The sequence below is a fragment of the Copadichromis virginalis genome, linkage group LG16 (genome assembly GCF_057382275.1).
Source record: "Copadichromis virginalis isolate Kocher_CV1m ecotype Utaka linkage group LG16, C_Virginalis_male_GT1.1, whole genome shotgun sequence".
NCBI classification, from domain to species: domain Eukaryota; kingdom Metazoa; phylum Chordata; class Actinopteri; order Cichliformes; family Cichlidae; genus Copadichromis; species Copadichromis virginalis.
Genome location: NC_140633.1, coordinates 39,905,216 through 39,932,545, shown reverse-complemented (window position 1 = coordinate 39,932,545; position 27,330 = coordinate 39,905,216). Strand labels below are relative to the sequence as shown.

The window sequence follows — 27,330 nt, the reverse complement described above, 5'->3', positions numbered from 1 at the left end:
CATGAAAAACCCTGTGAAGACGACGCTGCTGTGTGTGACAAATTGGGTGTTTGACCTTGAGCTGTGTAACAAAAGCGAGTCGAGATGAAGAACAGACGATTGTTTTTGCTAAATCGAGCTAAAGCTTATTGTCAGGGATGAGTCAGCATCACCTGACGCCAGCACAGGAAACATTACATATTCATACTAGAGATGGCACGATACCACTTTTTTATGTCCGATACCGATATCATAAATTTGGATATGTGCCGATACCGATATGTTTTTTAATCAATAAAACTGTTTTTTTAATATCTTGCTGCATTTTGTATAAGTTTATACTCAAGTTTAAATAAACAACAACACTAAAGCTATTCTGTTATACCTGTATGTAAAAAACACACTCCACCCAAAATATTTCATAGTTCAGCAAAACTGATCAATCTAATAAACTTAAACCTGCACCATCCTCCCTATTCTGGTGTTTTAAAGAGTACTTAGCAGAAATATTTAGCAACCTGACTAATAGGGCTGCAAACTCCCAGCAAAAAAAAAAAAAAATAGGGAACCACACCCCCCACCTCATGATGCTTAATCGACGTAATCAACTTTGTAATCAACTGCTCTGCCACCTGAGCTACAGGTGGCAGAGCAGGTCAGCCACTAATCAGAAGGTCAGTGGTTCGATCCCAGGCTGCCTCCTAGCTGCATGCCAAATATCCTTGGGCAAGATACTAACCCCATGTTTGCCTACTGGTGGTGGTCAGAGGGCCCGATGGCGCCAGTGTCCGGCAGCCTCGCCTCCGTCAGTGCGCCCCAGGGCAGCTGTGGCTACAATGTAGCTGCCATCACCAGTGTGTGAATGTGTGTGTGAATGGGTGGATGTAGTGTAAAGCGCTTTGGGGTCCTTAGGGACTGAGTAAAGCGCTATACAAATACAGGCCATTCACCATTTAATTTGATGCAGTGTGGAAAAAAAATGCACAGAAATAAATTATTTTTTTAAAAATAATTAAATAGATTCAACATCTTCCTTCAACAGAACTGCAGACTGCACAGATGGTACCTTCCCAAAGGAAAAAGTACTATAGCTTACTAGGGTATATTAGACTTAACAGTTACTATATGCAGTAATGGACTTTGGGTGTCAGATTCAGATAATTATTTATTAAAAGCTCGACATTTTAAATGAGAATAAGAAAGAAAAGTATGTCTTTGTGCCCCCTTTTCCCTGTTCATGCCCTATCGGCCCCCCTGGCTAAACTTTGCTAGATCCGCCCCTGCACAGTTACAGCCGTCAGCTGTAGAAAAAGATCCTCGAGTAGAAAGTAACATTAAATACATTCTAACAACAGCTGATCAAGCTTAAACGTGCTGCTGTTGTTCAGCCGCTGGTTTCCTCTTTCTGGTGCAAAGTGGGCCAAAAGCAAAGAAGACAGAAAAGCCGATCAGCTGATCATTAAGCAGTTTCAGATTGAAGTAGCAGCAAGAAGAGGCAGTCGCTCCAGGTATTGGTTGTTAAGCTTAACACTGGAATGCTTTACAAACATTCAGAGATGAACTTACACACTTGCTTTACTTCTCTCTGGGATCACTTCCTCAGAGATGAAATGCTGGTTTGGTAGCAGGCTTCAAAAACACACAGCCACTCTATCACCTGACCACACCGCTCCGACATGCTGAGGTTATGAGCCGAGTTACGCCGTGTCGCAAGTTTTGTGAGGTGCTTTTTTTATATTTAATGGATCGGATTACATTTTTTTATTTCTCTCCGATATCCGATCCAGTAATTTAGGTCAATATCGGACCGATACCGCTACGTAATATCGGATCGGTACATCTCTAATTCATACATCAGCTAAACATACTTCACATGTGGACCTAGAAATACATTCACAGTGACAGTGAATCCCGGACCCCCCCCCATGTTTCCTCAGCACTTCTTCAAAACTAGTTCATTCAGCTACAACAAGCTCACCATCCTGATTAACAAAACATGCAGGCAGATATAAAGATACAGAACACATGTTCCCTCCAAATAATGCTAAACTGTGTTTGTGGCAGCTCACAGCACGGTGGATGTTTGTGCCGTGATGTTGCACACGCATGCAGGCAGACAAACACAACGCAGTCACAGCGAGTAATAACAGAAATATGAATCTCATGAACATTACGCAGGAAGCACTAACTAACCATCCAGTTAATGATACTGGTGTCATTTCTGAAAACCTGTGTTGTGTAAAAATACATCACAGCAGAGCGACAAGGTCCACGTGTGCACCTTTGGATGATGTCATGTTCCTTCTGAAAAACCGACAGGTACATTTTTCTACTGATCAACTAAAGAAAAGGAAGCAGTTATAGCCGAGGACAGCAGCTGTGCATGAGCCAGCGGCTCCACAACATCAGGCTGAAGAGTTCTAGAAATCCTGCTAATTACTGAAAAAAACATCTTAAACTCTTAAAAAGTGTTGGTAATATAATTATTAGTCTTTGAATAAAATTTAATCTTTTTAGTTTTCTAAGTTTTACTTTCAAGTATCTGAATTGTTCCTTTTTACTGTATTATTATCATTATTGCTACATCGTGTAAATTTGTTACATTTAGAGAAGATCTTTTTGAAACACTGCCTACATTTACAGTAACAGTGGTATACTTCACCCTGCTTCTCTTTTATTCAGCAAAAATCTCACTAATTCTTATTTAAAAAATCATGTTTTTAAGCAACAACAGTCTTTTCACAAGATTATTTCCCACACTCTCGAGTTTGGTGCCACGCCTCCGCCCTAAATGTCTTTGGTTACAGGATATTTGAAGGTTTCTTGGATGTCGGGCATGTTTCACATCTCACAGTCATTTAAAGGGAATCTAATGAATGTAATGAAATCATATTTGAATTAATGGCAATAAGCTTATTCTCTTCACATCTGAGTTTTATCTGCAGGAAAACCCGCTGCACTGTACAACACAACTCTATTTGTCCAGGACAAATATTCTTTGCCTCTCCCTCACACATCACTAAAAACGACATAAACAACAGTATCTCCATATCTACACTCGAGAAGGAATCCGACAGCGGCAACAACATGATGACTGGAGCCAGAAAGGTGAACTGCTGTACAGATGTTCAAAGGTGACAGTGGTGCCCGACCAATGAACCAGAACAGAGACCTGCCAAATAACTGCTGTCTCAGCAGATATCACTGAACTACCCTCAACAGCATAAAACCGATTGATTTACATGTTGAATGTGTTGATGTATACATGTTTGCTTCGGTTGAATAAACATGAGCTGATTTTTATCAGACACTTTAAGACCTTCCGCTTGTCCTTTTCAGGGTCGCTGGAGCCTATCCCAGATGTCACAGGGCGAGAGGCGGGGTCACAGGGCCAACACACAGGGACAGACAACCAGTCGCACTCACATTCACACCTGTGGGCAATTTGGACTATCCAATTCACCTGTCCCCACAAACTGCATGTCTTTAGATGGTGGGAGGAGGCCGGAGTACCCGGAGGGAACCCACGCAAACACGGGGAGAACATGCAAACTCCACACAGAAATCGAACTCAGGACCTTCTTGCTGTGCGGCAACAGTGCTAACCACCGTGCCGCCTATTTTACTTTACACTTTAAGACCTTCACCCAAAACTGCTTTTGGTAATATTTGATGATTTTGCCCAATCAGATAACTCGACGAGTTTGTGTAAATGCCAACAGGTACAACTATTACATCTAAATCTGTCAGTAAAAGTCAGCACATGCAAACACAGGATAAGTGAGTGCAGATGTATTATAGTGAGATCATTGTGCCTTTGACATAGTACAAATCACTTTGAACACATCTGGAATGACGTAAACTCCAGGACGTCTATTTGAATTAAACTGCAGACACACTCAGATGTTATTTTCTTGGTGGATCTATAATGTTTGAAGTAGGATATCAGACATTTTTCAGACATTTGAGCCACGATTAAATATATTAGACTAAGCACATCTGCTATAAATCACTTCAGTTAATAATCTGGTTAAATATCTTTAGACCACAGACTGTTTCTGCTTCACTCACTATGTGTTTATGCACACTCTGCATTTCATTATTAATCTCTGGCTCTCTTCCACAGCACGTCTTCATCCCCTCACTTCAACCAATCACAGCAGATGGCCCCGCCCCTCCCTGAGCCTGGTTCTGTCAGAGGTTTCTTCCTGTTAAAAGGGAGTTTTTCCTCCCCGCTGTCTCACACGGGGTCGTTTGATTGTTTCCCTGTTTTCTTGTATTATTGCAGGATCTTTACAACATGCAGCATCTTGAGCGAACCGCTGTTGTCATTTGGAGCTATACAAATAAAGGTGAATTGAATTGAATCAAAGATCAGGTACAGCTTGACAGCATGCCATCCAAAGCTCTCTGACTGACCTACAGGGTCCCTCTGATTCTGGTGGAGCACCTTGCTGTTGCTCCCATCCATGCTGGCCATGTTAATGGTGTTGCCGTCTGTCCAGTACATTTTCCTGCATGAGAAGATGTGAAACGAATATGCAGTAATTCAAAAAGGCAAAATATCAAAGTATAACATCAAAGTTATACAGCGCAATCAATGACTGTTGTTTTCTAAACTGTAACTTGAATGTGGGCCAAAACATTTGCTCTGACAGCCTTGTGAAAACACCCGAAGCATGTAGAACAGTTTCTATACAACAGGCTGTGATCCCTCGTTTTTCCAGGTGAGGCTTCCTCACACACTGAAGGTGAAGTACTCATAAAGTGCACAGGCTGCTCTAATCTACTTACCCCTTGGCAGGGTGCACTACAAGGCACCTTGGCTTATCAATGCCGTGGATGATGGACGTCTTTAGGGACCCATCAAAGCGAGCCACATTGATTTGGGACTCGTCATTTTCAGAGCTCAGCCAGTATAAGTTCTTGGAAAGCCAGTCTAAAGCCAGACCGCGGCAGTTGACTATATCTGTCAGGAAGGGCGTGAAAAAGCTGTCAGGCTCGTGCTTCAATGAAATACATGAAAACAAGATACATAAGAAGCAACATAACAACATACACACATGCTTATATAATGCAGAACAGATGGAAACAGCAACACATAATCACTGTGATAATAATTAATCTCAGTTACCAAACTTTAATATAACGAACACCTCTAAAGTCTAAAGACGTGCACGTTAGCTCAGAAAAGAACATGGTGTACGAATCCACACCCAACTGTGCTGGTACACCTGCAATCTCCATACAATTATCCTTATGTCATATTTAATATATTGATCATAAGAATATACAAACATGTGCATAATAATGTAATAAGAGAATAGTAATACCCACCCATGTGTACTGGTATATACGTGTTTTCTGTAACAGTCGCTCCACTGATGAGCTCTTTAGCTGAAGATTTTTGTCGATATCCAGGAATTTTGAGCTCTACTGTTTTATAAACATTATTCAAACTTATTATTTTTGATTAAGAAACCAAATTTAAGTTATTTACTTGCATTCCTGAACAGAAAAATATTTAAAGGGAATCTTGACTCTGAAAACTGAAGTCAGCTCGTCGTTGTCCTTATAAACATGTTTTTGACAGATTTCTCAAATATTTGTGTTTCCTTGTTTTTAGGACAGCTTGTCTGATAAATGTATTGAGCCGTGTAAACAAAACAAAAACCTTCAGGGTATCTTTTCATTTACTAACGTCTGGAATCGACTCACCTAAGGAGATGACAGTCTCGAGCTGGGTGCCGTTGATGAACGCTCGTTTGATCGTTTGAGTTTTGATGTCGGCCCAGTAGATCCTCTCCTCCTGGGAATCGTAGTCCACCACGGTGACGTCATCGATATCTGGCACCGTCAGAGCCGTCATGACGTTCATGTAAGGGTCGTCGATGTCCACGCCACGGATTTCGGACCGCCGCACATACAGGAGGAACCTTTTCAGCGCTGGTGAGATAATTAAGCAACCGATCACTTGGCATAGTGCACCTTCTGTTTTCACAGACAGGAGTTATAATAATGACCGATATGGACGTTGGTGTAATCTAAAGAAAGAGGAAATATAAAAGGTGTTCCCACTCACCAAAGCAGGACTGTTTGTTGGTGGAAAGCTTCATGAGGTGTGGACAGGTACAGGAGGCTGTGCGGTTGTAATTGATGAGACACAGATGTGAACAGGGACCACGTCCATCGTTCTTTTCACACGGGTTAGGAACTGACGGGAGCGAGGGAAGGGAGGAAAACACAACACAAAGTAAAATGAGGAGTTAAGAGATCAGACGGGATAATAACTGGATGCGAACTCGACTAAAAAGCCTCGGTGACATTTACAGGTCCGTCTGACTGCACGTAAGGAAATGAAAGCATCATTTTGCACTCGTGTGGCATTAAAGCAGAAAATAAATGAGAAAGCATGAAAGTGGGGCACTTCTGAAGAGAATAAATGAAAGCTCCGACACAAGTTCTGAACAAAGGTCACACTCACGAGAGAAACGCTGAAAAAGTCAAATATGTTAGGACGTCTGTTCTTAAACACGGAGAAAACGTTGGCTTTGCAGCTGATCCTGACGTATCTTGATGAGTTTGGAGGTTTACAAATACATGAAATTATACAAATAAAATCGTCTTTCATATTCTGCCTCTCGCATCAAAGGTGACAGTATCACTTGTGCTTCTGCTACCACAAACTAAACTGAGCGGTGCCCTTGTAGGCGCAATACAAAGGACTGAGTTTGCACCATTTCTTACTGTACTCTCTTCACACTAAATCACCTCAGTCAGACTAAAGAAAATCACCCACAGTTCAATAATTTCTCATCATGCTACAGTCATATTTCATGCATCAGAAAAAAGCATTTCTCTATCCACTCTGGATGATTCGTGTCAAACAAGCTCATTCAAAGCTTATTTCCCAAGCTCCTTCAGCAGCACACTGGAGAACCTCGTTGCATTACAAATGCGGCTCATTTAGACTGAAAAGAAGCATCTCTGTCTTTGCATTCTGGAAACAACACCCGGCCGACTCAGTATGCTAACAAGGAAACACGCTAACGGTGCTGCACTTGGCTGAATCGCCGTGTGGAGGAGCGACGGGCAGCAACATCGCAGCCAAAGTGTTGCTTTATTTGAAACTTTCAGAAGCAGCGGAAACTGTTACCTCTCAAAAACAAGAAGAAAACAAACACATTCATTTTCTGTTAAAGCCTCTGAATGCAGAACTTATATGTTTGTGTCCATCAGTCACTAAAGGAACAGAAGAAAATTAAGGTAGAGCTATCATCAGCTGTACGTTTCACGCCACTAAATAGATTATAGTGAAAAACTGACCCAACTGCTGAAAACAGAAACTCAGTGGAGACATTAATGTCTATGCAGTCTAATCACTGAGCTTAATGTAAGTGCACCATGATGTTACAGGAACACATCAGCATGTGTTGGTTAAACTGTTGAAAGTATAGATTTTTATGTTACTGCCTCTTTATAACGGCCAAATGAAAATAAGCTTCCTGTTGCTGTCATTCATTAGAATTGCCCCGATGCTCTCCTGGGCCCTCCTTCGGCCCCTGCTGGAAGCTTCAGAGGGAAGCTGGGTGTTGTGCTCATTTCTCCCACCTTCATTTCTTTTCCGATCCAGATGTTCAGGGGTCAGTGAAGCATCACATCCTGAGACACAGGTTCTGGCTAAAGTGACTAATAGTGAGCTCATCCCCACTTGAGCTTTTTCCAGAAAGGATTCGACGCGCTGTCTCTCTTCTTTGGGTGAAAGACCTGGCTCACACTCATCTACCGTGACTGCGAGGACAGAACGTCCACTGACACTGAGGTCCCTGTATTAGGACATGTCTGTTGTTAAAGACAACTTGATGCCATTTTTAACTAACCTGCTGAATTCAGTGAAGAGGCTGCCTGATAGCAGGCGTGAGGGAGAGAAATGATACAGCACAGAACTACAATATTGTATCACTATTGATACAATATTGTAGTTCTGTAGTATCAATATTGATACAGTATCAACATTGATATTGTATCAACATTGATACAATATTGATACAGTATCAATATTGTATCAATAGTGATACAATATTGATACAATATTGTATCAATAGTGATACAATATTGTATCACTATTGATACAATATTGTAGTTCTGTAGTATCAATATTGATACAGTATCAATATTGATATTGTATCAATAGTGATACAATATCAATATTGTATCAATATTGTATCACTATTGATACAATATTGTATCAATATTGTATCAACATTGTATCAATATTGTATCAATAGTGATACAATATTGATACAATGTTGATACAATGTTGATACAATGTTGATACAATATTGTATCAATATTGTATCAACATTGTATCAATAGTGATACAATATTGATACAATGTTGATACAATGTTGATACAATGTTGATACAATATCAATATTGTATCAATATTGTATTGATGGATGGATGGATGGGTGTTGTTCAGTCTATCAGGTAGTGTTGTTGAGTGTATGAACTGAGATGACGTTAGCAACATTAAAACAGAAACCCAACAAGCACAGGACACACTTAGCGTGACCAAGGTGAGAAATCGAGAAAATAACACCGACTGCAAAGTTTTGGAAAACCATCGCTTTTCTTAAACACTCCAAACCCTGTAAAGCAGATCTGCACACAGCCGTACGCTGCATGCAGAGAAGCATAACGCTGGGTACGGTCTGACTAACTCAGATGCATGAATGTCACAGGCTGTGGATGTGACTGTAACAGCTCATGATGTCACAGAGGACCCGCGACTGTAATACCTGCAGTAAACACGTGGTCTACTCTCTAACACACACAGTTCAGTTTGTTAAGTATATGCAACGTTTATTTACTAATTTGGACATGTTAATCACGCCGTCTCCTTGACAACCACATTTTGCGGTAACAAAAATTAGGGCTGTCAGCGTTAACAAGCTGCCCCCGCTAACGTGTTGGCTCCGCCTAGCCCCACGCAAAGGGACTAGCCGCGTTAGCCGCGTTACTACAGTTTTGGCGGTAACGTCATTTTAACGCGATTAACGCCGACAGGCCTGGATAAAATGCATACTGACATGTTGAAAGTTGCAGTGATAGTGTTAGAGTCACGGTAGCGCCTCTGCAGGCTCAGATGATTCCCAAGTCGAGCTTCTCCAACAGTTCAACGGCATCAGTAGAACTCACTGTCATCACCCTGTTGTGTTCTTACTCTCTAATATACAGTCTTAAAGAGGCGATAAGCTAAAGTAACCTTCTGCTCGGTCCTGGTGTCTCAGGTCCATAAAGCCTCGGCTCGTTCAGCGCGTGCATGCAGATTTACCGACAGGTCTTGGTGATGACAGATAAAACATCTGCATCACACATGAGGAAGGAGGACAGGGCTGATACTTGATGGAGACATCGATCAGGTTGTTGGCACATGTGACCAAACTGTCAAAATCCAGGTTTAATTCTGATGCATCTGTTTTACAAATAAATCAAAATTCAATGTCAAAGAAAAAAAACAGTTGATTGAAAATGCAGTCAGTGCTATTAATTTCAAGCCTGGCACTGTATCTCACAGCCCGATCTGCATATCAAATAAAACACGTGTAGGCCTCCTGTCAGATAGCTCATCAACTCTGCTTCTTTTGTGGTCAGGAACTTGGCTTCTTAGCATCTCGCTGAATCGATTACCTGTTCCACGGCGATGCGAATACAGATCTGGAGTGAATATTAATGAAGTTTCAGAAGTATTTTGAATATTTTCTGCAATCACAACACCCCATTCACACTTTAATTGATTTGCTTATTGGACATGCCACAGTTATTCACTGGCAGATGTGCTCCTCACTCAGCAGCTTCCATTATTCACATTTTGTACAAGAAAAAAAGGGAATATAAGCCAATTACAATAATATGGATGATGAAAAAAAAACATTAAAAGGTACCATTAACTCAAGCTAGCTAATTCTCTGCATGACTACCTTTTCATTCAGACACATGCTCATTGACTGACAGGCCAAATTAAGGCAAAGGCAGAAGCTGAAATTAATTGCAATATGCTTCATTTTTCTTCCTTTTGCTACATGAGACTGAATCCACAGTAGTTCCTCTAGTACGACAGGATTAAACCCAAATTCAATTTTTTATTGGTGTTATAACTGAATGCTCTGATTCATTATTTCAAACTCCTTAAACACGTTGTACACATCCAGCCATCGAAGCTTTTCCCGTTTCTAACAGCAAAGCCAGAAATAACGAGCTCACCTTGCGGTTGCCTGCTGGGGTGGAAGATCTGCAAGTCAAAAGGCTGAGCACTCGTCTTCTGGATGACCGTCACATTTTGCCCGGTCCACTTATTGGCTCTCGCTAAAGTGTTCGTCCTCCAGTCCGTCCAGTAAACACTGCCCCCGAAGAGAGACACGGCGAAGGGGTGGGACAGGTATTCGTGGCCCCTGAGGATCTCGATGACGCCCGTACCATCGTAGAGGGCAGAGAAAATGGCGTCGGAGCTGTTCAAGAGAGGCCGACAGCGTATCAGTGCTTTAAACGACTCTTCAAATGCATCGAAGGGGACGAGTGGACACAGGGAGATCACAGTGAAACCCTCCAGTCCACTGATGGACCTACTAAATTGTTCAAGACCCACTTAAACCAAGAGGTGGCCATTGTACCAGATATTACATTTTCTCCATTATTTCATGCCTGCTGGGAGAATTTAATGCCACACATGCCTCAGAAGTCCTACAAAGAAGATGAAGACTAACCGTGCATCGGTCCAAACAATTCTCTTTTCCAAATGGTCCAGTGTTAGTCCGTTAGGCCAGGCTCCAATCTCCATGTCCTTAAACACAATGTGTCTGCCTCCTCCGCTCATTGATGCAGCCTCGATTCGGGGGAAAGTAGCATCCCAGTCGGTCCAGAAGAGGATCCTTGGAAAAGGAAAAATGTTTATACAACAGACCAAGAAAAAAACATACATCCACAAAACTGCCTGTTAGGCTTTACAAGCCATCATTTACTGCTGTTTGTCAAAGCCAGAAGCTGAAAAATGGGGTAATTGCTCGCAATAAAATGATGCTGTAACTGCGTGTGTTAACACAGACAGTGGCAATGATGATTGTCCAAGAGCAGCACCAGCGATCCGGCGCAACCCTCAACATCTGTGACAGGCCTGGAAATGGGAGGCCATCTGTTTTATTATGACTTTTCACAGCTCAATGAGGCCTGAAAATGAACACCATTATTGATGCGGCCAGGACACTACCCCGAGTCCTACTCCAACGCAGCGAACATCAACGCTAACGCCGGTCCACAAGGTCATCCAGAACGGACGGGAAACCGGGTCCTCGAGCTTAAATCACACACCGACGACAACGACACTGTGTTAGGAAGAAATATCCTCGAGCAGATCGATAGCCTTATTCACTTGATAAGGCGTCCCTGATCAATGACCCACTACTTTGAGTGGATTTGAGTAATTAGATTAGAATTATTGCCCTGTAATGGAAATGCGCCTTTAGGCACCAAAAGCAGCCATTAATCCTACTCTGCACAACCATGAAATGTACTGTAGTCATCCTCCCGCTATAGGGGGAGTGCATGAGCAGATTACTCATTTCTTAAGAGTGTTAAATTGATTTTTGGAAAGTCTGGCTTTGCTCTAATCTTAAATGCACCGGCCAAAATATACAACTCGTGGTTAGTTCTCAGTGAAATCCGAGCAGCACACCAGCGGCAGAGGCAAACCGATTCATGCTTTGCTGATGATGGATGCTGTAGACAGACAGTGTAAAATTAACTCGACTTCCAGGATCGCGGTGGTTACGCACATAACCGATTTCTTACTTTTGCTCTTGGAAAAAAGTAACTCGTTTATTTTTAACATGTCTCGGGTATTTTTTTAATGTCAAGCAGTGTCGTCTTAATGGGTAGAGCTCTATTATATTTATTATTATTATTAAGCACTGATGCAAAGCACTGAGGGTAAATTCAGATTGTGGGTGTGTACATGTTTAGGCGTCCTTGTGAGGACAGAAAATTGGCATGTTGCGTCTTTTACTGCTAAATTTGAGCTCACAGTACACTGCCTGTGTCAACAGGAGCGAACCACACTGCACTGGATCAAACAGGAGCAGCCGGTCATATTTCTGACGGGACATTTTGCTCCAGACCAGAACAGAACAAAGAGGTTTTCTTACGCTGGCCTTGAACGCCATGTCATAAACGTCCTGGTGATTCAGCCTCCTAATGACTCCTTTGGCTGGTTTCCGGGTGGGATGATTGTACAGCTTTGAATGACTTTAACCTCCTGAGACCCGAGCACTTTCGTAGCATGCATCTTTAATTTCTCTTTGCTATTTGCCTTTGTAGAGTTCGATAGAACACCATAAAGTCACAACTGACTAACGATGTGCAAAACTCTTTATTTGGAGTCTGAACACAGCAGCATTTAGTACAAAAACTAAATGAGAAACAACAACTTTGCCCCTTTGAACAACATGGCTCATTGGAAAGAGCAAAATTTAGTCTTGTGGTCTAGACAACCCAAAATGTGACGTCCCCACATGTGGACGCCCGGTCCTTTTTGGATCGTCTCTAAACTACACAGGTCAAAAGTATACAGACAGGCTCACATACGTACACTCACTTGGTTTAATTACTGAAATAACCGACTACAACTGACGATGTCTCTGTGGCAGAATAAAGACAGCGCTCACTGGACTCACCAATACTTCCTCAGTAAAGGTCTCAGGACGATGACATGTTCCCACATGCTGGGACAGGTTTCATCAATTCAAACAAAAGCATGTAGATATAAAGATGTGTCATCAGTTTCTGAAAGAAGACCTAAACTGTCATCCTGGGATGTTCAGGAACAAACCAACGCTCAAGCTGCCATGAACTGGAAACAGCTGCAACACCAGTGTGACCGACCACACTGGAACCAGTTTTACATCGCCATGGACTGAGGAGGTGCCCGCTCTGAAATCCACACCACGCTGCTGTCTGGACAAAGGTTTTCTGGTCAGAGGAGACAAAGACTGAGTCGTTTGGCTAAATGACGAGAAAGGTGAGGATGAGAAACTCCGATATTCAGATCCAAGCCTTTGTTATGCATCGACGTCCTGACAGAAAACAGTCACCTGACTTAAAGCAGACAAACGTAAGCAGCAATCCTCACCTACATGTGTGTTAAAATGATCAAAAGCATGATTGTAATTACTTTCAGACATTTACCAGTTTATCCGTCTTTTATTCATTTACTTTGTGTAACAAAGACAGCATGTGGACAATCTCCACGTATAGAAACATAACCTCCACCTACTTCACACTAACTGAAGAGGACTTCTGAGAAGATGTAAGATATTAAAAAGAAAACTATTATGCACGTAACAGCATCATTGTTTCACTAGCTGAGATAAATATATGCACATATATCCAGATGTCCTGAAGTTTGACTCTTCCTGTTCCCACGTGCTGGAATATGTTTCTTATAAAGGAGATTTAAATCACTCTAATCCAAAAAGCATTATTACAACAAAAACACACATGAGGTACCTATAAGCCTGCAGCCTTTAAGCAATGCCTCGTGCATTTCAAGCTAAACATGACGAGCTCCCACTGTTCTCTTTCTCTTCAGGCACCAACAACATACGAAGTCTCCAGATGTGTCGTATCAGTGGCTAATAATGAGCTGGACCTGTTACGCTGCTGTTGCAGACATGCTTGCTGACTGCAGGGCACAGAAAAGTCATTCACTTCAAAGCCACAGATCATTCTGCAAAGACCCTCTCTGTGCATCTCAGCAGGATAAACAACAGCACGATTTGAAAACTGGGCCCAGAGGCGAATGATTCAAATAAGGACAAAGCTTTTGTTTTTAAAAACGGTGGTTAAAGTGTTTCAGAGAAAAACATTCTCGAAGATCAAGAGAGAAGTAAAGCATATAAAGCAGGAGGTACAGCAGCTCTTATTACTGGAATAAAGAGCAAAGCACTACTGACTGGATTTTATAACTGCTGCTTTAATGAACCCAACATGACAGACATGTTCATACATCAAGGCCGATGCAGACGTGAAGAGCAGACGGAGGATGTGCGTGTTTTTCTTTTCTCATAATTTTGGTGCCTGATGGAAAAACAGCTACCGAGTCTGTAAATGAGGGAGCTGGTGCCCAACGTACCCCTGTCCCGGGTCGAGAGCGATGGCCCGCGGATGCTCCATCCCTCCGGCTATGAGCGTAGTGCGCATGTCTCCGTTAAGCTTGGCCACCTCGATCTGGTCCAGATTGCTGTCGATCCAGTACAGCTTCCCAGTGATCCAGTCCACAGCCAGACCCTCCGGAGTGGCCAGGCCGTGCTGCACGACCACCTCGATTCCCGTTACCCCTGAAACAGCATTGGCAGCAAGACCGCATGACTTCACGTTCTTTCACATTCATTCAGCCCTGAACTTCTCTAAGCGTGCCAGAAGGCAAATGTCTGGATTTAACAGAGCCCTGCTAGCTCGTTAAGTCAGCGCGATGTGTGATTGAGTGCCTGTGAGAACAGACCCTAACCCTGGGCGCTGACAGCTGCGTGCTCTGCTCGAGTGCTGCACGTTCCCCGCACCAAACTGCATGTCCTCAGTACTTCAGAGGACTTCAGACGACGCTTAGACCTGATGCTGCCAACAGTTTGCACCCATCATGTGTGGAAGTAGCTCATACAGCACTGACATAACCGACAGTCAGCAGGAAGCAGTGGTTAGTGCAGGAAAACATTCATGAAGCAAACAAAGAAACTGAATAATCTGGAGGGAAGCTGTTTATTACAAAAAAAGGCAAATGGATTAGAAATATATGAAAATCCATCAGCGATTCTCAGATGGATGGACTTTTGTGGGTGTTTCACAGAGGGTGGAACAGCCACAGAGGTGATATCACTGCTCCACAGAGGCAAATAAAGGCTGGGGAACTCAGTGAATGCACTGCCACCCACAAAAATAAAGAGCGAATGAGAAATTCTGATTCATCATTTTATGAGACTTTGTACTACAAAAGCTTTAGACTTGTGCAGTATTTTTAAGTTTGCTCAACCTGAGATAAACTGTAAGGAGCCAATATCAGCCCCGTGCAGCAGAAATGAGTCTGTGTGACAGCAGCAGAATAAAACAGAACAACATCGTCGTCGCTGCCTGAGAGGAAAAATGAGCGAAGGTCTTACTGACAGTGTGAGAGCATACCTCCAGACTCTGAGAGCTTCCCCCTGTAGATCTTATCTTCCACCACGTCTGTCCAGTAAAGGAGGCTGTGGTTGAAGTGGAAGTCTAACGCGATGGTGTTCCTCAGTCCTGGCACCAGCAGGCTGTAGTCTCGTTTGTGAAGGTCTATTCGTCGTATCTCGTGCCGGATCGAGAAAATAACGAAAGCCTCAAAGGGATCTGGTGAAGGCGAGACAGTCGAAATAAGTATGTGTAAGTTATCAACGCACCATGAGAAGAATGAGACTCAACACTGCGGCCGTCTTCATCAGGATTTTCACCGTAAGGTATTAACAAAGACTCATTTCTGACTATTGTTACTAAATATATTTAAAAAACAGACAAGAAAAAAAATAATGCTACCATGAAAACTAAAATAAACCACGACCCTCATGAATCACGTGAAATATAAATATTTGGTAAGACTTGCAGGTTTTTGTCTTTTTGTAAAGTCAAACCAAAATGATGACTCTGCAAACCGGATGCATACGTGCACATACGTGCACATCGCCGCTGACCTATTCTGCTCCTTTTTCCTCTCTGCTGTAATCTGACACCTCTCCTATTCATCCAGCTGAGGCCTGTCGGTGTGTGCACACTGAGCAGGAAGCAAATTCAATCTCAAGAACAGCTTTATTATTTTTATAAAGAAGTCCTGCAACAAAGTGGAGACACTGACGCGCACATAAGCAGACAGATGGATGGATAAGGTGGTCGTTGTTGTCCCGCAGTACCCACACAGTGCCAGCTCCTGTTATTAAAACATGTCGTCCACACCGAGGAATTAAATGATCTTGTTTAGCAAATATTAGAGTCGCGAGTCTGCATGGCTGCTGCCTTGTTTAGTGAAGTCACCGTCCTTCCCTGCTTTACCTAAAATCACACATCTGCTTCCCTTTTCCATTAAAGTGAATGTCAACCCTTGTGCTAACTGCTAGCAGCTAGCTTTAGATGATGCCATAGTAGCGTTGGGCTTAATGGCAGCCTGAGCTCCTGGGCTCTCAGGGCTGCATGCTGCAGCACATGCAGATACGTAGACGCTACGATCAGCGATCGAAGGCTCTTTTGTTCCCTAGAAGACATTTTAATAAGTCACACAGCACAGAGCCGCTGTCCGTGCTATTAATGACAACTGCTAAAATTTGCATAGTAATTAAAACAATTAAGCTTAATTTGCTTCAATATATTCCCTTCACTCGGCTTCCATCGGCTCAGTGCGCTGTGCAGATGACACGCTTTTAAACATTTCTCATTGGCTCAGCCATAATGTGGCGTGCATTTATATGCATCGGATGCAGCCAAACCGACGGTTCCCAAAGTGTTTGGCAACACAACGCGCGGCATTTTCCCGTTTCTGAAAAAAGCAGATACATTTGTAAGTCGTGTCCTTTGAGGAATAAATGCTGTAGGGTCTCTGAGAAGTGTCTAAATCTAGCGACAAGTCGTAACGCTGGCAAACAGCGCTCCCAATCCCAAACTCGGCCTCGCCCACCGAGGCTCCGGACGCTATTTCTGCCTCCAGTGCAGCTCGTCTCCTGAGAGGCGCACAGCTAACGCTTGTTCCAAGCGACACATGGACACTTGTACACAAACTGCACTTAGTATTTCAAAACTTTTGCAAGTCTTTTCTTCACAGCACGCTTTACTCAGTCACACTTTAGGGAACACAGATGTAATTAAAACTGTGTCCTTGCCTCAATGTCACATCTCAGTGCTGCGACCGAACGAGCTACAATGCTTCTGCAGAGACGACGCGTACTCGCAGCTTTTTCCCCCCATTTATTACTGCGATATGAAAAGGAAGAAAAGACGTGAGCTCCGGACTTTACAAAGCATCCAGCAGCAACGCTTCTCAGGATTCAGGTGCAATGCTTGTGTTTGCATGCAAAACGTGATTTATGATGAAGCTGTACAATTCAGATCAGCTCCCAGAGAAAATTGTGTATTTTCCTGCGTTAATGTAAGATTAGAGCTGCAACTGCCATCAATCTCGGCGCCAAAGAGAGAAGCGAGTAATCAAAGCCAGGTCCATAAATCTGAACGCGACGGTCCAACAGCATGTGTGCAACTATTGTGTTGCAGCGGCTTCAAAGCAGTCTAATCAAGTGGATTAGTGAGTCACAGCAATCACATCAGGAGAAAGTTTGACTTTATTATGCGATGCCAGGCCGGTTAAACGTGTGTGTTTGGGCCTGAGGTGAGTCAGCTAGCAGAGCTGGCTCACTCAGCATCACAGGAGATGGAAACAGACAGCTCTCATGGAGCCGAGCCTCTTCACATTTGATTGGATTTGAATAGATAGATACTCTAAATCACCGTCTATTACTGTTCTTCAGACTACCTCCTCACTTTTTTACCACTCACAGACGCTAACACGAGGACCTTCCCATCACGCGCTCGTGTTTCAGCCGCTACCGTCCGCAGAATCAATCGATTATACGTTTCTCTATAATTAAAACTCACATTTTTCAATTACTCGCTCGCACAGAAGCTGAGATTACAACTCAAAATCAAACGCGGTGCAGGTGCACCACGGCCAAGGACAAATGTATTATTACTGCAGCCACAGACCGGCAGTGCTGCACGCTGGAGGCAGCCTGCAGCATCACTGAAACAAACATTAGAAGGCTCGGGTCTGTTACCTGTGCTGTGACAGCTGTCGCCGTCCGAGTCGAGCATCCATCCTGGATAACAGGAACACTTCACTGTGGTCTTGTACTGCTCACACACTTGGCTGCACTTCAGGTGACGGCTGCAGTAGTCCACCACCTCACACGTCTTGTTGCTGGAGTCCAGGTGAAGCCCGGGGGGACACGAACACACAACTCCTTTCCCCGGTGCCACAGTGCACTGGTGACTGCAGCCCCCTCTGGCTACAAGGCACAAATCTGGGGTGAAGAAAGGTCCCGAAATCTTAGAAAGTACACAGAGATGAATCTGTGTCTGTCTGACAGGAATCCTAAAGGTTTAATATTTGCGCATAGGAAAAAAGACGTGGTCTTTTAAACTGTGAGCTGCTGCAGACATCATAAGTCAAGCATAAAGGTGGTGTGTAATGAGCAGGCACATAAACAGCAGGTGGTGCAGATTCATGAGGAGAAGAGTGGCGTCTATTTGCATTTAAAGCAAAGCAGGAAAAAACTCATTTTTTCCAGAAATTACATAAAAAAACAAGTCTTAACTTTGTGCTCCTCATCCTGTCGTAAAGTTCTCGTTAATTAGCAGCTCGAGATGAAACATGGAGTGAAAATGAAGCTGTGAACGAGACCTGGACTTAGCAACATAAGGAGAAATGAACAAAACAGTCACAGTGGCTGAATGGTGGGTGTGAATCCTGCTGAGCTGGTGCAACTCAGACCCCTGAGGTCCCATCTGAACACAGCCTAATTTTCAATGAGGAGCCAGAAGCTCTTTTAGCTACAAAAACACTCGAGGGTCCTGTGAGGCCCCCACGAGGCTCGGCTAGTGACGCTCTCGAAAATGAGCCTCCGTGTTTACGCTGCTCACTTTTAAGAGATTAGATGGGAAGAGCTGCTCACATGAGATAATCTGTCTCATCTGAAGGCTGTTGGACAAACACTTGCAGACTTCATATTCTGTCCCTTTGGTCTCAACAGACACCAGTTACATGCTGACGGGACACCGAAGAGCTCCAGTGGGAGATTTTTGGCATTCCGAACATCACAACATACTTGCATATCATACGTGTGATGATGTGAAACCCTGTAAATGCAGATTTTCCTTAAACAAAGGCTTGCTTGTCTTTGCATCGACTTTCTTTGGTTCTAAACTGCTGCTACACATCAAGTTTTCATTAATCCATCCATGCACAAAGTGCATCGTTCAAAGTTTCCGTGGATGGAAGTCATTATTTATGACACTTTCTCTTTAGTCTTCCCACTTACAATGATTCTTATGTGAAACATTCTCTCGTGGGCTTGAAAGGTGGGTGTAAATGTTCCTGAGGAAGAACACCCGTTACAGTCAGCTTGGATCTCGCCGTTGACAAGTTTTGTCATATGTCTAATTATCCGCTGTGTAACTTGTCAGAATCTGTTGACACTGGTATGACTCAACTACTCCGGAAACTTTTCCAACCTTTTTCTGACTGAGCGTTTGATGAGCTGTCCGCATTAGCTGTCCACAACAAAAGGCTGCGTTTGGAAACCTCAACGCCAGAAAGGAAAACGAGAAAAGCCGGAATTTTTACAAAAAGTGTGACAGCGGACGGTAAAACGCGATAAAATAGAAGAAGCGCGTGGGTGAGCTTTGCTCTGGATGTAGGCGGAGCCATGTGTAGAACATTATGTTCACTGGTTGATCCAGTGTTGTGGGATTAGATCCTCAGTAATCACACACGACTCGTGTGTCCACATACTTTAGACATAAGACATCATTACCACAGATGGGTCCTTCGTCGGAGCGATCCGCACAGTCCACTTTGCCGTTGCAGATCTTATCGGGCGTGAGGCAGACCGAGGAGTCGTTGGCACACGGGTACTTGGGCGGCTTGCACGCAGCCGACTCACACGACTCTTCGTCCGAGCGGTCCTCACAGTCGATGTCCCCGTCGCACACCCAGCTCTTTGTGATGCACTTGCCTGCAGGAGCCGAGCAAACATTAGCACAAATCTTTCAAGCAGGTGAACGTTTGATGACCAGCTGATGAAATCTCCTTATTTCCACAGGATTCAGAAATAAAGCTCCCTGCTGAGTGATGCATTCAGGGGGAGACGGATTTCTCAGTTCTTTTGTCATAACCTTAAAACAAACGCCATGTATTATTCCCAGAAGGCCACAGTCAACAAGCTGCCTCTCTGGTTTGTGTTTAAACCGATGAAAAAGTCCACATACAATCAATATTCCCTGTGCTGTGCAAAGGAGCCTGATTGGTAAATCCCTCATTGCAGGCAGGAAGATGTAGGTAGAACCACGAGGGGGGTGAATAACAGAGACACTGGGATGTATCAGCATCACTCAAAGCTTGTATGTTTTCCACATTTTCGATCCCACCGGCGTGTTTGGCGCCAGATCGGTGCAAACTGACATGGGATGGTGCCGCGACTGCGTATGTTTGCTTTTAAATAAAAATGCATTCACACGACGCTGCTGATTTAACCCGTCAGGTCCTAAATGTCTCATTTAGTGGTACCGTAGTTGCAAAGATAAACACAAACGCTTCTCCGTGAGTAAAATATGCTCGACACTTGTGGCGCAGATGCTGTGTTGGGCTGTTTTTGTGCTAATGCACATGGACAAGGAGGTTAATCATTTGTGTAATTGAATTATCTCCATCCTGAAAATTTCACCTTGAACGACACAGCCTGAAAACCGCACAGTCTGCGAGCAGAGGATGGATCGAGGATGTAAAAGGAGGGAAACGGATTTTGTTCAGAGTGGGCGGCACGACGGGGAAACCTCCTCCTGAGTGGATTTATTAAACGTGGCTATTGCTTATTATTATTTATTTGAGGGTGAAATACTTTTTTATCTTCTTTCCAAATATAACCAACCTACTAAAATATCAGGTTTCATATTTAATTCAACAAAACGTTAGCGTAGCCACAAATGAGAGATGGCTACTCTCTTGAGATGGTCCTCAGTGTGGCTGCAAATGCACTTTTAAATAATAGACGAGTGCATTTACAGTGTTTTCTGTGTGCATTTGAACATTTCTCACCAATTAGTGTATAAAGAGCTTCATATTTGTAGGGTCGACCTTACAGTATAAAGCGCCTTGAGGCGACTGGTGTTGTGATTTGGTGCTGTATGAATAAAGTTGAATTGAACTGAATATTTGCTGATATCATCCACGTGATCCTGACTGCACAGCAACACTGTAATACTTAGTGTAATGCTAAAGGTAAAGATCCCTGATAAAAGCACACACTATATCCACTCCCATATAAATGGATGCATGGATTGTATACAGTAGGCACTGTAATCCAGATTTATTCCTGCAATATCTGGCAGTGATTCCAGGCTAGAAGTTCCTCATTAAACTGTCTCAGGCTAAAAGTTTCAAATTGAGAATAAATCCTTCCCCCATTTAAATGTCTGACTCTCCTCCCTGTGACTGAATACTTTATCAAACACTGTATTTAAAGGCATGAGATTAGATATTTCATGCAAAAAAAAAGTGCTTCTGGATAAATTACTGTGCTTGTACTATTAGCATTACTTATTAATATGTAGTATTAATAGCAGGCACCACAGTCAAGTGAAGCATCTCACTGCATTATAGTAATGATCTAATTGGTGGTATATATCGTGCTTGCTTTTTATACTCACACATGGACAGCGTAAAAAAAGAGCACACGCTTTTGTCACGTGCACGAACTGGGAGCAGGAAGGGAAAGCTGGGCTGTGAACTGGTTTGCACATGTGCAGCACCAGTGGGGAAGCTAAATCTGATCCATTGAAGCATATCGACTGAGGAATCAGCTGATGTCACTGAGATTGTGCCTGAGCTTGACTTCATAGTTTGCTTAAGCTGCTATCACGCTAGATGCTGTTTTGTTGCATTGCTTCAGATTATCCTCTTCATCTCTGGCTCTCCTTCATCCGTCAGAGCTGCAAAGACCGGCTCTTTTAGAAAGGCCTTTTTGAATATTTCCAGAGAGGGCAGTGTGTTCTTCAGAGGAGGACAGAACAAACTGCATGAGTGAACAGAGATCTGACACGGCGCAACTAGAGAGAATAATAACTGTGTGCTTTAGCCAACCTGTCACCATGCAGCAAAAATGAAAAGGAAAAGCGTTTAGTGATAAGTGGAAAATTCCAGGACTACAGGACTTTTTTTGTTTTTGCCCTTTTTCTTACATTTAATACAAGAAGGTAGATGCTCAGTCGGGGTGCGTGGACGGTTTAAACAGACTCTGATTGGTTGAAGAACCACACGCAGATGCTCAGATTCATTTATAACTCATTCAAATATTGTGGACTCTCTCATATGCTGGATTTCACTACATTCACTCTTGTTTAAAGGTTTACTTACTGAACTCAAATCCATGCTAAGTTTAATTTTTATGCCTCAGGACCCGATGTTACCGCAGTCAGACCCACAGCATCACTGTCAGCTGACTAATGAAGTGTAAACATTCAAAAAAATCTGGAAAGTATCTCAAAGCTACGAAACATCAGTTTGCATTAATTGTTGAGTTACAACAACAACAGGACCCCAACACAGAGGTGGCACCTCCAGGACCGCTCTGTGTGTTTCTACCTGTCACCTGCACATTAACTCACAGCTCGTTGTTAACACTGCGCTGTATTCACTACCTGTATCTTTGCAGGTGAACTTAGCCTTGGGGTCACACATCCTCTTCGTGCCCTCGCAGTCCTTCTCATCGCTCCCGTCCTCACAGTCCTTATCGCCGTCACAGCTCCAGCGCTCCGGGATGCAGGTCCCGTCGGTGACGCAGTGGAATTCCTCGGCACTGCACTCGATCACCGGCGGCAACACTAAAACAAAATTAATTTGACAATGAATGCCTTTGAGATATACAGCAAAGTGTCACGGGCAAAAACCTCGCAGTTAACCTTTATTTTAAAAGAGACGTATTGGTGGCAAATATTTATGATAGTGAGCCGGGCAGCGGCGTCTATAACAGGTCAGCACCCCGAGAAGAATGGAGTTATTTCACAAGTCTTTAAGGTTTATGTGTCCGAGATATTTCTGTCTTCTTTAATCGCTCTGGTTAGTATATCACACACACGGGTTTCATCAAACAATCGGGTACGACGGCTGCGTGTGTGTGTGTGTGTGCACATGTTTAGACATCCTTGTGAGGACAGAAAACAGGCATGCTGCTATGCTTGTGGAGACCAACAGTCCTTATGGGGACAAAATGCTGTGCCCACCAGTTTGAAGACATTTAAGGACAAAAGTTTAAGTGTTCCTCTGTGGACCGAAGTCCACCCTGAGGTCCTCCTCTTCCCCCGATGAGCCTGGTCTTTTTTGTTCGTTAGTTTTTGTCCCGTTTTGCTTGTTAGGAATTTTGTGTAATTTCTTTGTCCCCTGTTGGCTGGTTAGGGTTAGGCTGAGGGTCAGGGTTACACATCCACTCTTCATGGTTAGAGTAAGGGGACAGGGAAAGCATATGTCAGTGAGAGGTCCTCACTAAGATATGAAAATCTAAACTTACATTATTTGGAAATAGTGGTTTAAATACAAACGCAAAGATTCAAATAAATGGTGCTGATATTGGAAGAGTCAGTGAAAATAAATTTCTGGGGGTAATAACAGATGAAAAACTCAACTGAGAGCTCACATAAGAGATATTCATTCCAAAGTATCACGAAGCATTGCAACACTAAACAAGGCAAAGCAGGTATTTGACAAACATCACTTCATATTCTACTGTTCACTGGTTTCACCATACTTAAGCTATTGTGCAGAGGTCTGGGGCAACAACTATAAAACATTACATTCACTTTTTACTCTTCAAAAAAAGCAGTTGGAATCATCCACACTGCAGGTTACAGGAACATACAAACTCACTATTTTTGCACTGAAATATTGAAAAATTTACGATCGAGTGAAATTCCAAACAGCACAAATTCTATTCAAAGCAAAAAATAAAGAACTGCCAGGAAATATTCAGAGTATGTTTGTTTTGAAAGAAGGAAGTTATAATTTAAGGGGTTTTTGTAACTTCAAAACAACGAAGGTACGCACTACAAGAAAAAGCTTTTGTGTTTCTGTGCATGGAGTGAAACTGTGGAACAGTCTGAATATGGAATTAAAGCAACGTCCAAACATAAAACTGTTCAAAAAGAGTTATAAAAGTATGATCTTCTCGAACTATAAAGAAAAGGAAAATATTTAAATTAAGTGAATGTCATGTAAAAATTCATGATGTGATATTACAGGATATAGTATATCAGAAATCTGTTCACTATTTTTATTACAAATGATATCAGTAAGGAAGCAACTAAATATTAACTGATAATTTATGGCAATAATTTAAATAAGTGTTTACTTCCTCCCTTTCAACATGTAAATTAATCAGAACGTTTTTTTGTATGTAATTTGTATAGTATTTTTTTTTCTTTCTTATTTTCTTTTCTAAATGTACTTGTATATTGTTCACATGTTGAAATAAATTACCAAAAAAAAAAACGAGTGTGTGTGTGTGTGTGTGTGTGTGTGTGTGTGTGTGTGTGTGTGTGTGTGTGTGTGTGTGTGTGTGTGTGTAATTGTGGCGTGCACAGCCTGTGTTTTAAGAATGGTTGGGTGGGTAAGCAAAACTCGCCCAACGATACACGACCGTGTTCACCGGAGGACCCGGGGATCAAACTACCAACCTTCTGTTGAGCAGCTGACCCATAGTCAGACATAGTGTCTGACTCACTGGTTCAAGCTCACCTTATTGTATATTCCGTGTGTGTTGATTTGGATGTGATGGCTTAATGCTTAAATGAAAAAACAGAAAACTATTTAACAGTAGAAGCACAGCGGAGACAAATTCAAGCCTCTGGGGCAGAATTAGACACAGGGGGAGGAGACGTCTGCAGCTCCCATCGGGAAATGGTTTGATGAATGTGCACACATTCTAGTGACAAGCAAGCGAGCTGTGAGTTTTCTAGGAGCTTACATAAGGTTTGTGTGATAATTAGATTAAACGATTCAAGTCCTGATGGTAAAATTCCCGCGCACACAGAGCAGATAAGATTTAGTCACACAGCAGTGTGAACACAGAGTTAGTGGACTCGAGCTGATTAGCTGTTAAACTTGTAATTACAACACCTACATTTAAATGCTGATTCGAATTGCAACTAAAATCATTTGCACACTCAAATAAATATAAATCAGCGCTCGGTGGCACAGGCAGCTCGTGTGTGATGATTTAATCTATGACGGTGTATTATAAATAAACAGGTTAACACTAGCTGTTTGAACAAATGGAAGACAGGATGTGTCGGTCATTTCAAAACCTGTTCATCAGCATTTTAACACGCTGCGCAGACATCGCTTACATGCAGGTCCACCTCTGCAGGTTAAGGTCTCGTCGCTGAGGTCACCGCAGTCGTTGTCGCCGTCACAGGCCCAGTGGTCGGGGATACAGCGACCATTGGAGCACTGGAAGTGGGTATTGGAGCAAGACTGGATGCAGCCCACTTCATCGCTGCCGTCTCCACAGTCGTCATCTGCACACATGCACAAAAGTTCAGTGACAGATTATTGTTATGAACGCTGGTGGGTGTAAGGTATATGTAATCCTGGTTATAACCATGAGGGCTGTTGCCGTTGCACAATGCACTTTTTTGATGAAAAACTTGGGCTGTTTTCTCTGGGCTTTGTGTGTGTTTGTTTGTTTGTTTGTTTGTTTTTCTCTCTCTGTGTGAAGAGACTGCAAACCAATTTCCCACTGGGGACAATAAAGTTACCACTGGCCAAGGTTAGAGCCAGTTTATGCTTTCACCTGAATCGCAGTGCCACTCCACACTGATGCATCGTCCACTGGAGCAGCTGAACTGGGTGACGGGCTCACAGGTGGGGAAAACTGCACATAAACAAACATAAGTTCAAATTAAAGAAATATTTGCTTCACGAAGCCACAAACAATCAGCTGTGCTTGTAAAATGTGATAGCAAACATCAGGTTTGTGTCCTAAACTCAACACTGACCTAGACTCTGAAAATGATATAAAATAAAACAAAAACAATACCAATAATTTTTAAAAAGAATCCTATTACATTTTTATATGTAAAAAATAACAAACACACTGTATGGAATCAAAGACGACAGTGTGAGTGAAAGACTTGTGTCTCATAAATCTGTCGAATAATGAAAATAATCTATAAACTAAAAAGGTTTTTATAGGCAGCTGCACGTTTCAGTTAGAGGAAGAAAAACAGGAAAACAAGAATGATTAAAATCATATTTCTCACTTTATGGATGCACACATCGCAGGGAAACTCATTCATTAGTCCTGAGATATTTCAGTCATGGTGAAACATCTTCAATATAAATGTTACTATCATGTTAATTCTTATATGAAGGTTTGTTAAAGGTGTCCATGACCATAAAACTGAAAATATTAAAAATATTAATTACTGTTATACGTCTTTCCATACATGCACTGATAGTCTGGAGCCGACTTAAAGAATAACTTTAAATGATACTAACATTGATAAGCTGTAGTTTAAATATATCTGCTGACAGCTCACATTCGTGACTGCAGGATGTTCCCAGTGTCTCACAACGCTCAGGTTTAATCTTCCGTCTCCACCACAGATCCGTAACCGTAGGGATTTTTTAGTAATAGCTTTAACCTCAGCGACCTTCCAGAGATTCCCATTTGGGTTCATTTGGGACTCTTGGGTTAGCCGTTTCATCATTTTAGTTTTTTACCCCTTTCACACAGTGACAAAGTGCATTATCTGACAGAACAGAAAAAAGTTGTCTGATTAAAGTGATGTTAGGAAAGGAACATAATGTTTGAATCAAGAATGATTCCAGCATCCTTCTGATTCTTCTGCTGATGACACACTTACACTCTTACTGCTTCCATCAAGAGGGTAACAACATCACATTCACCTGATGAACTAATATAAAAGCATTCATGCTAGTGTTAACCAGTGTTGGTCAAGTTACTTGAAAAACATAATCAGTAACTAATTACTGATTACTTCCCCAAAAAAGTAATCCCGTTACTTTACAGATTACTTATTTTCAAAAGTAATTAATTACTTAGTTACTTAGTTACTTTTTAAAAACACGATTTACACCCTGAGTAGGTGATAAAACGATAGATCTTTCAGCCCAATTCTACTTTTTCTGCATAATCCATCATACAAAATGTAATCAAATGGAAAAGTCTCTTTTTAAAACTTGTTTTATTAGTTTTAATCTTTTAACTTTATGCATCAAGTAAACATTTAATTATATGCAACATTCTCTGACTGGAAGAAATTAGTTTAACATTTAAAGCTATTTTCTGCACATTCCAGCACATAAAATAAAATATTTTTTGTGTTTACACTCAGTCTTTCAAATAGATGCAAGTAAAACACAGCAGAAAATAAATAAAGTCAAAGACTCAGCGGTCCTGTTGCTCTATTTTCACCTGTAAAGCAGGAGTGGGGTAGGCGGAGGTTTAC

The 27,330-nt window shown here is 42.3% G+C and overlaps 1 protein-coding gene across 1 annotated transcript in view; it reads right to left on the bottom strand.

Annotated features, from left to right (window-relative positions):
* lrp1bb (low density lipoprotein receptor-related protein 1Bb) overlaps positions 1 to 27,330 on the bottom strand; it is a 201,462-nt gene that overhangs the window by 94,269 nt on the left and 79,863 nt on the right. The window contains exons 19-31 of the mRNA XM_085435115.1: positions 25,650 to 25,730; positions 25,204 to 25,374; positions 22,504 to 22,686; positions 19,623 to 19,823; positions 17,865 to 18,110; positions 15,205 to 15,402; positions 14,165 to 14,369; positions 10,746 to 10,910; positions 10,246 to 10,490; positions 6,062 to 6,193; positions 5,698 to 5,925; positions 4,774 to 4,948; positions 4,399 to 4,493 (exon numbers count right to left, since the gene is read on the bottom strand). Of these exons, the coding sequence (XP_085291241.1) occupies positions 4,399 to 4,493; positions 4,774 to 4,948; positions 5,698 to 5,925; positions 6,062 to 6,193; positions 10,246 to 10,490; positions 10,746 to 10,910; positions 14,165 to 14,369; positions 15,205 to 15,402; positions 17,865 to 18,110; positions 19,623 to 19,823; positions 22,504 to 22,686; positions 25,204 to 25,374; positions 25,650 to 25,730 (2,325 nt within the window). The remainder of the gene's footprint in view (positions 1 to 4,398; positions 4,494 to 4,773; positions 4,949 to 5,697; positions 5,926 to 6,061; positions 6,194 to 10,245; positions 10,491 to 10,745; positions 10,911 to 14,164; positions 14,370 to 15,204; positions 15,403 to 17,864; positions 18,111 to 19,622; positions 19,824 to 22,503; positions 22,687 to 25,203; positions 25,375 to 25,649; positions 25,731 to 27,330) is intronic.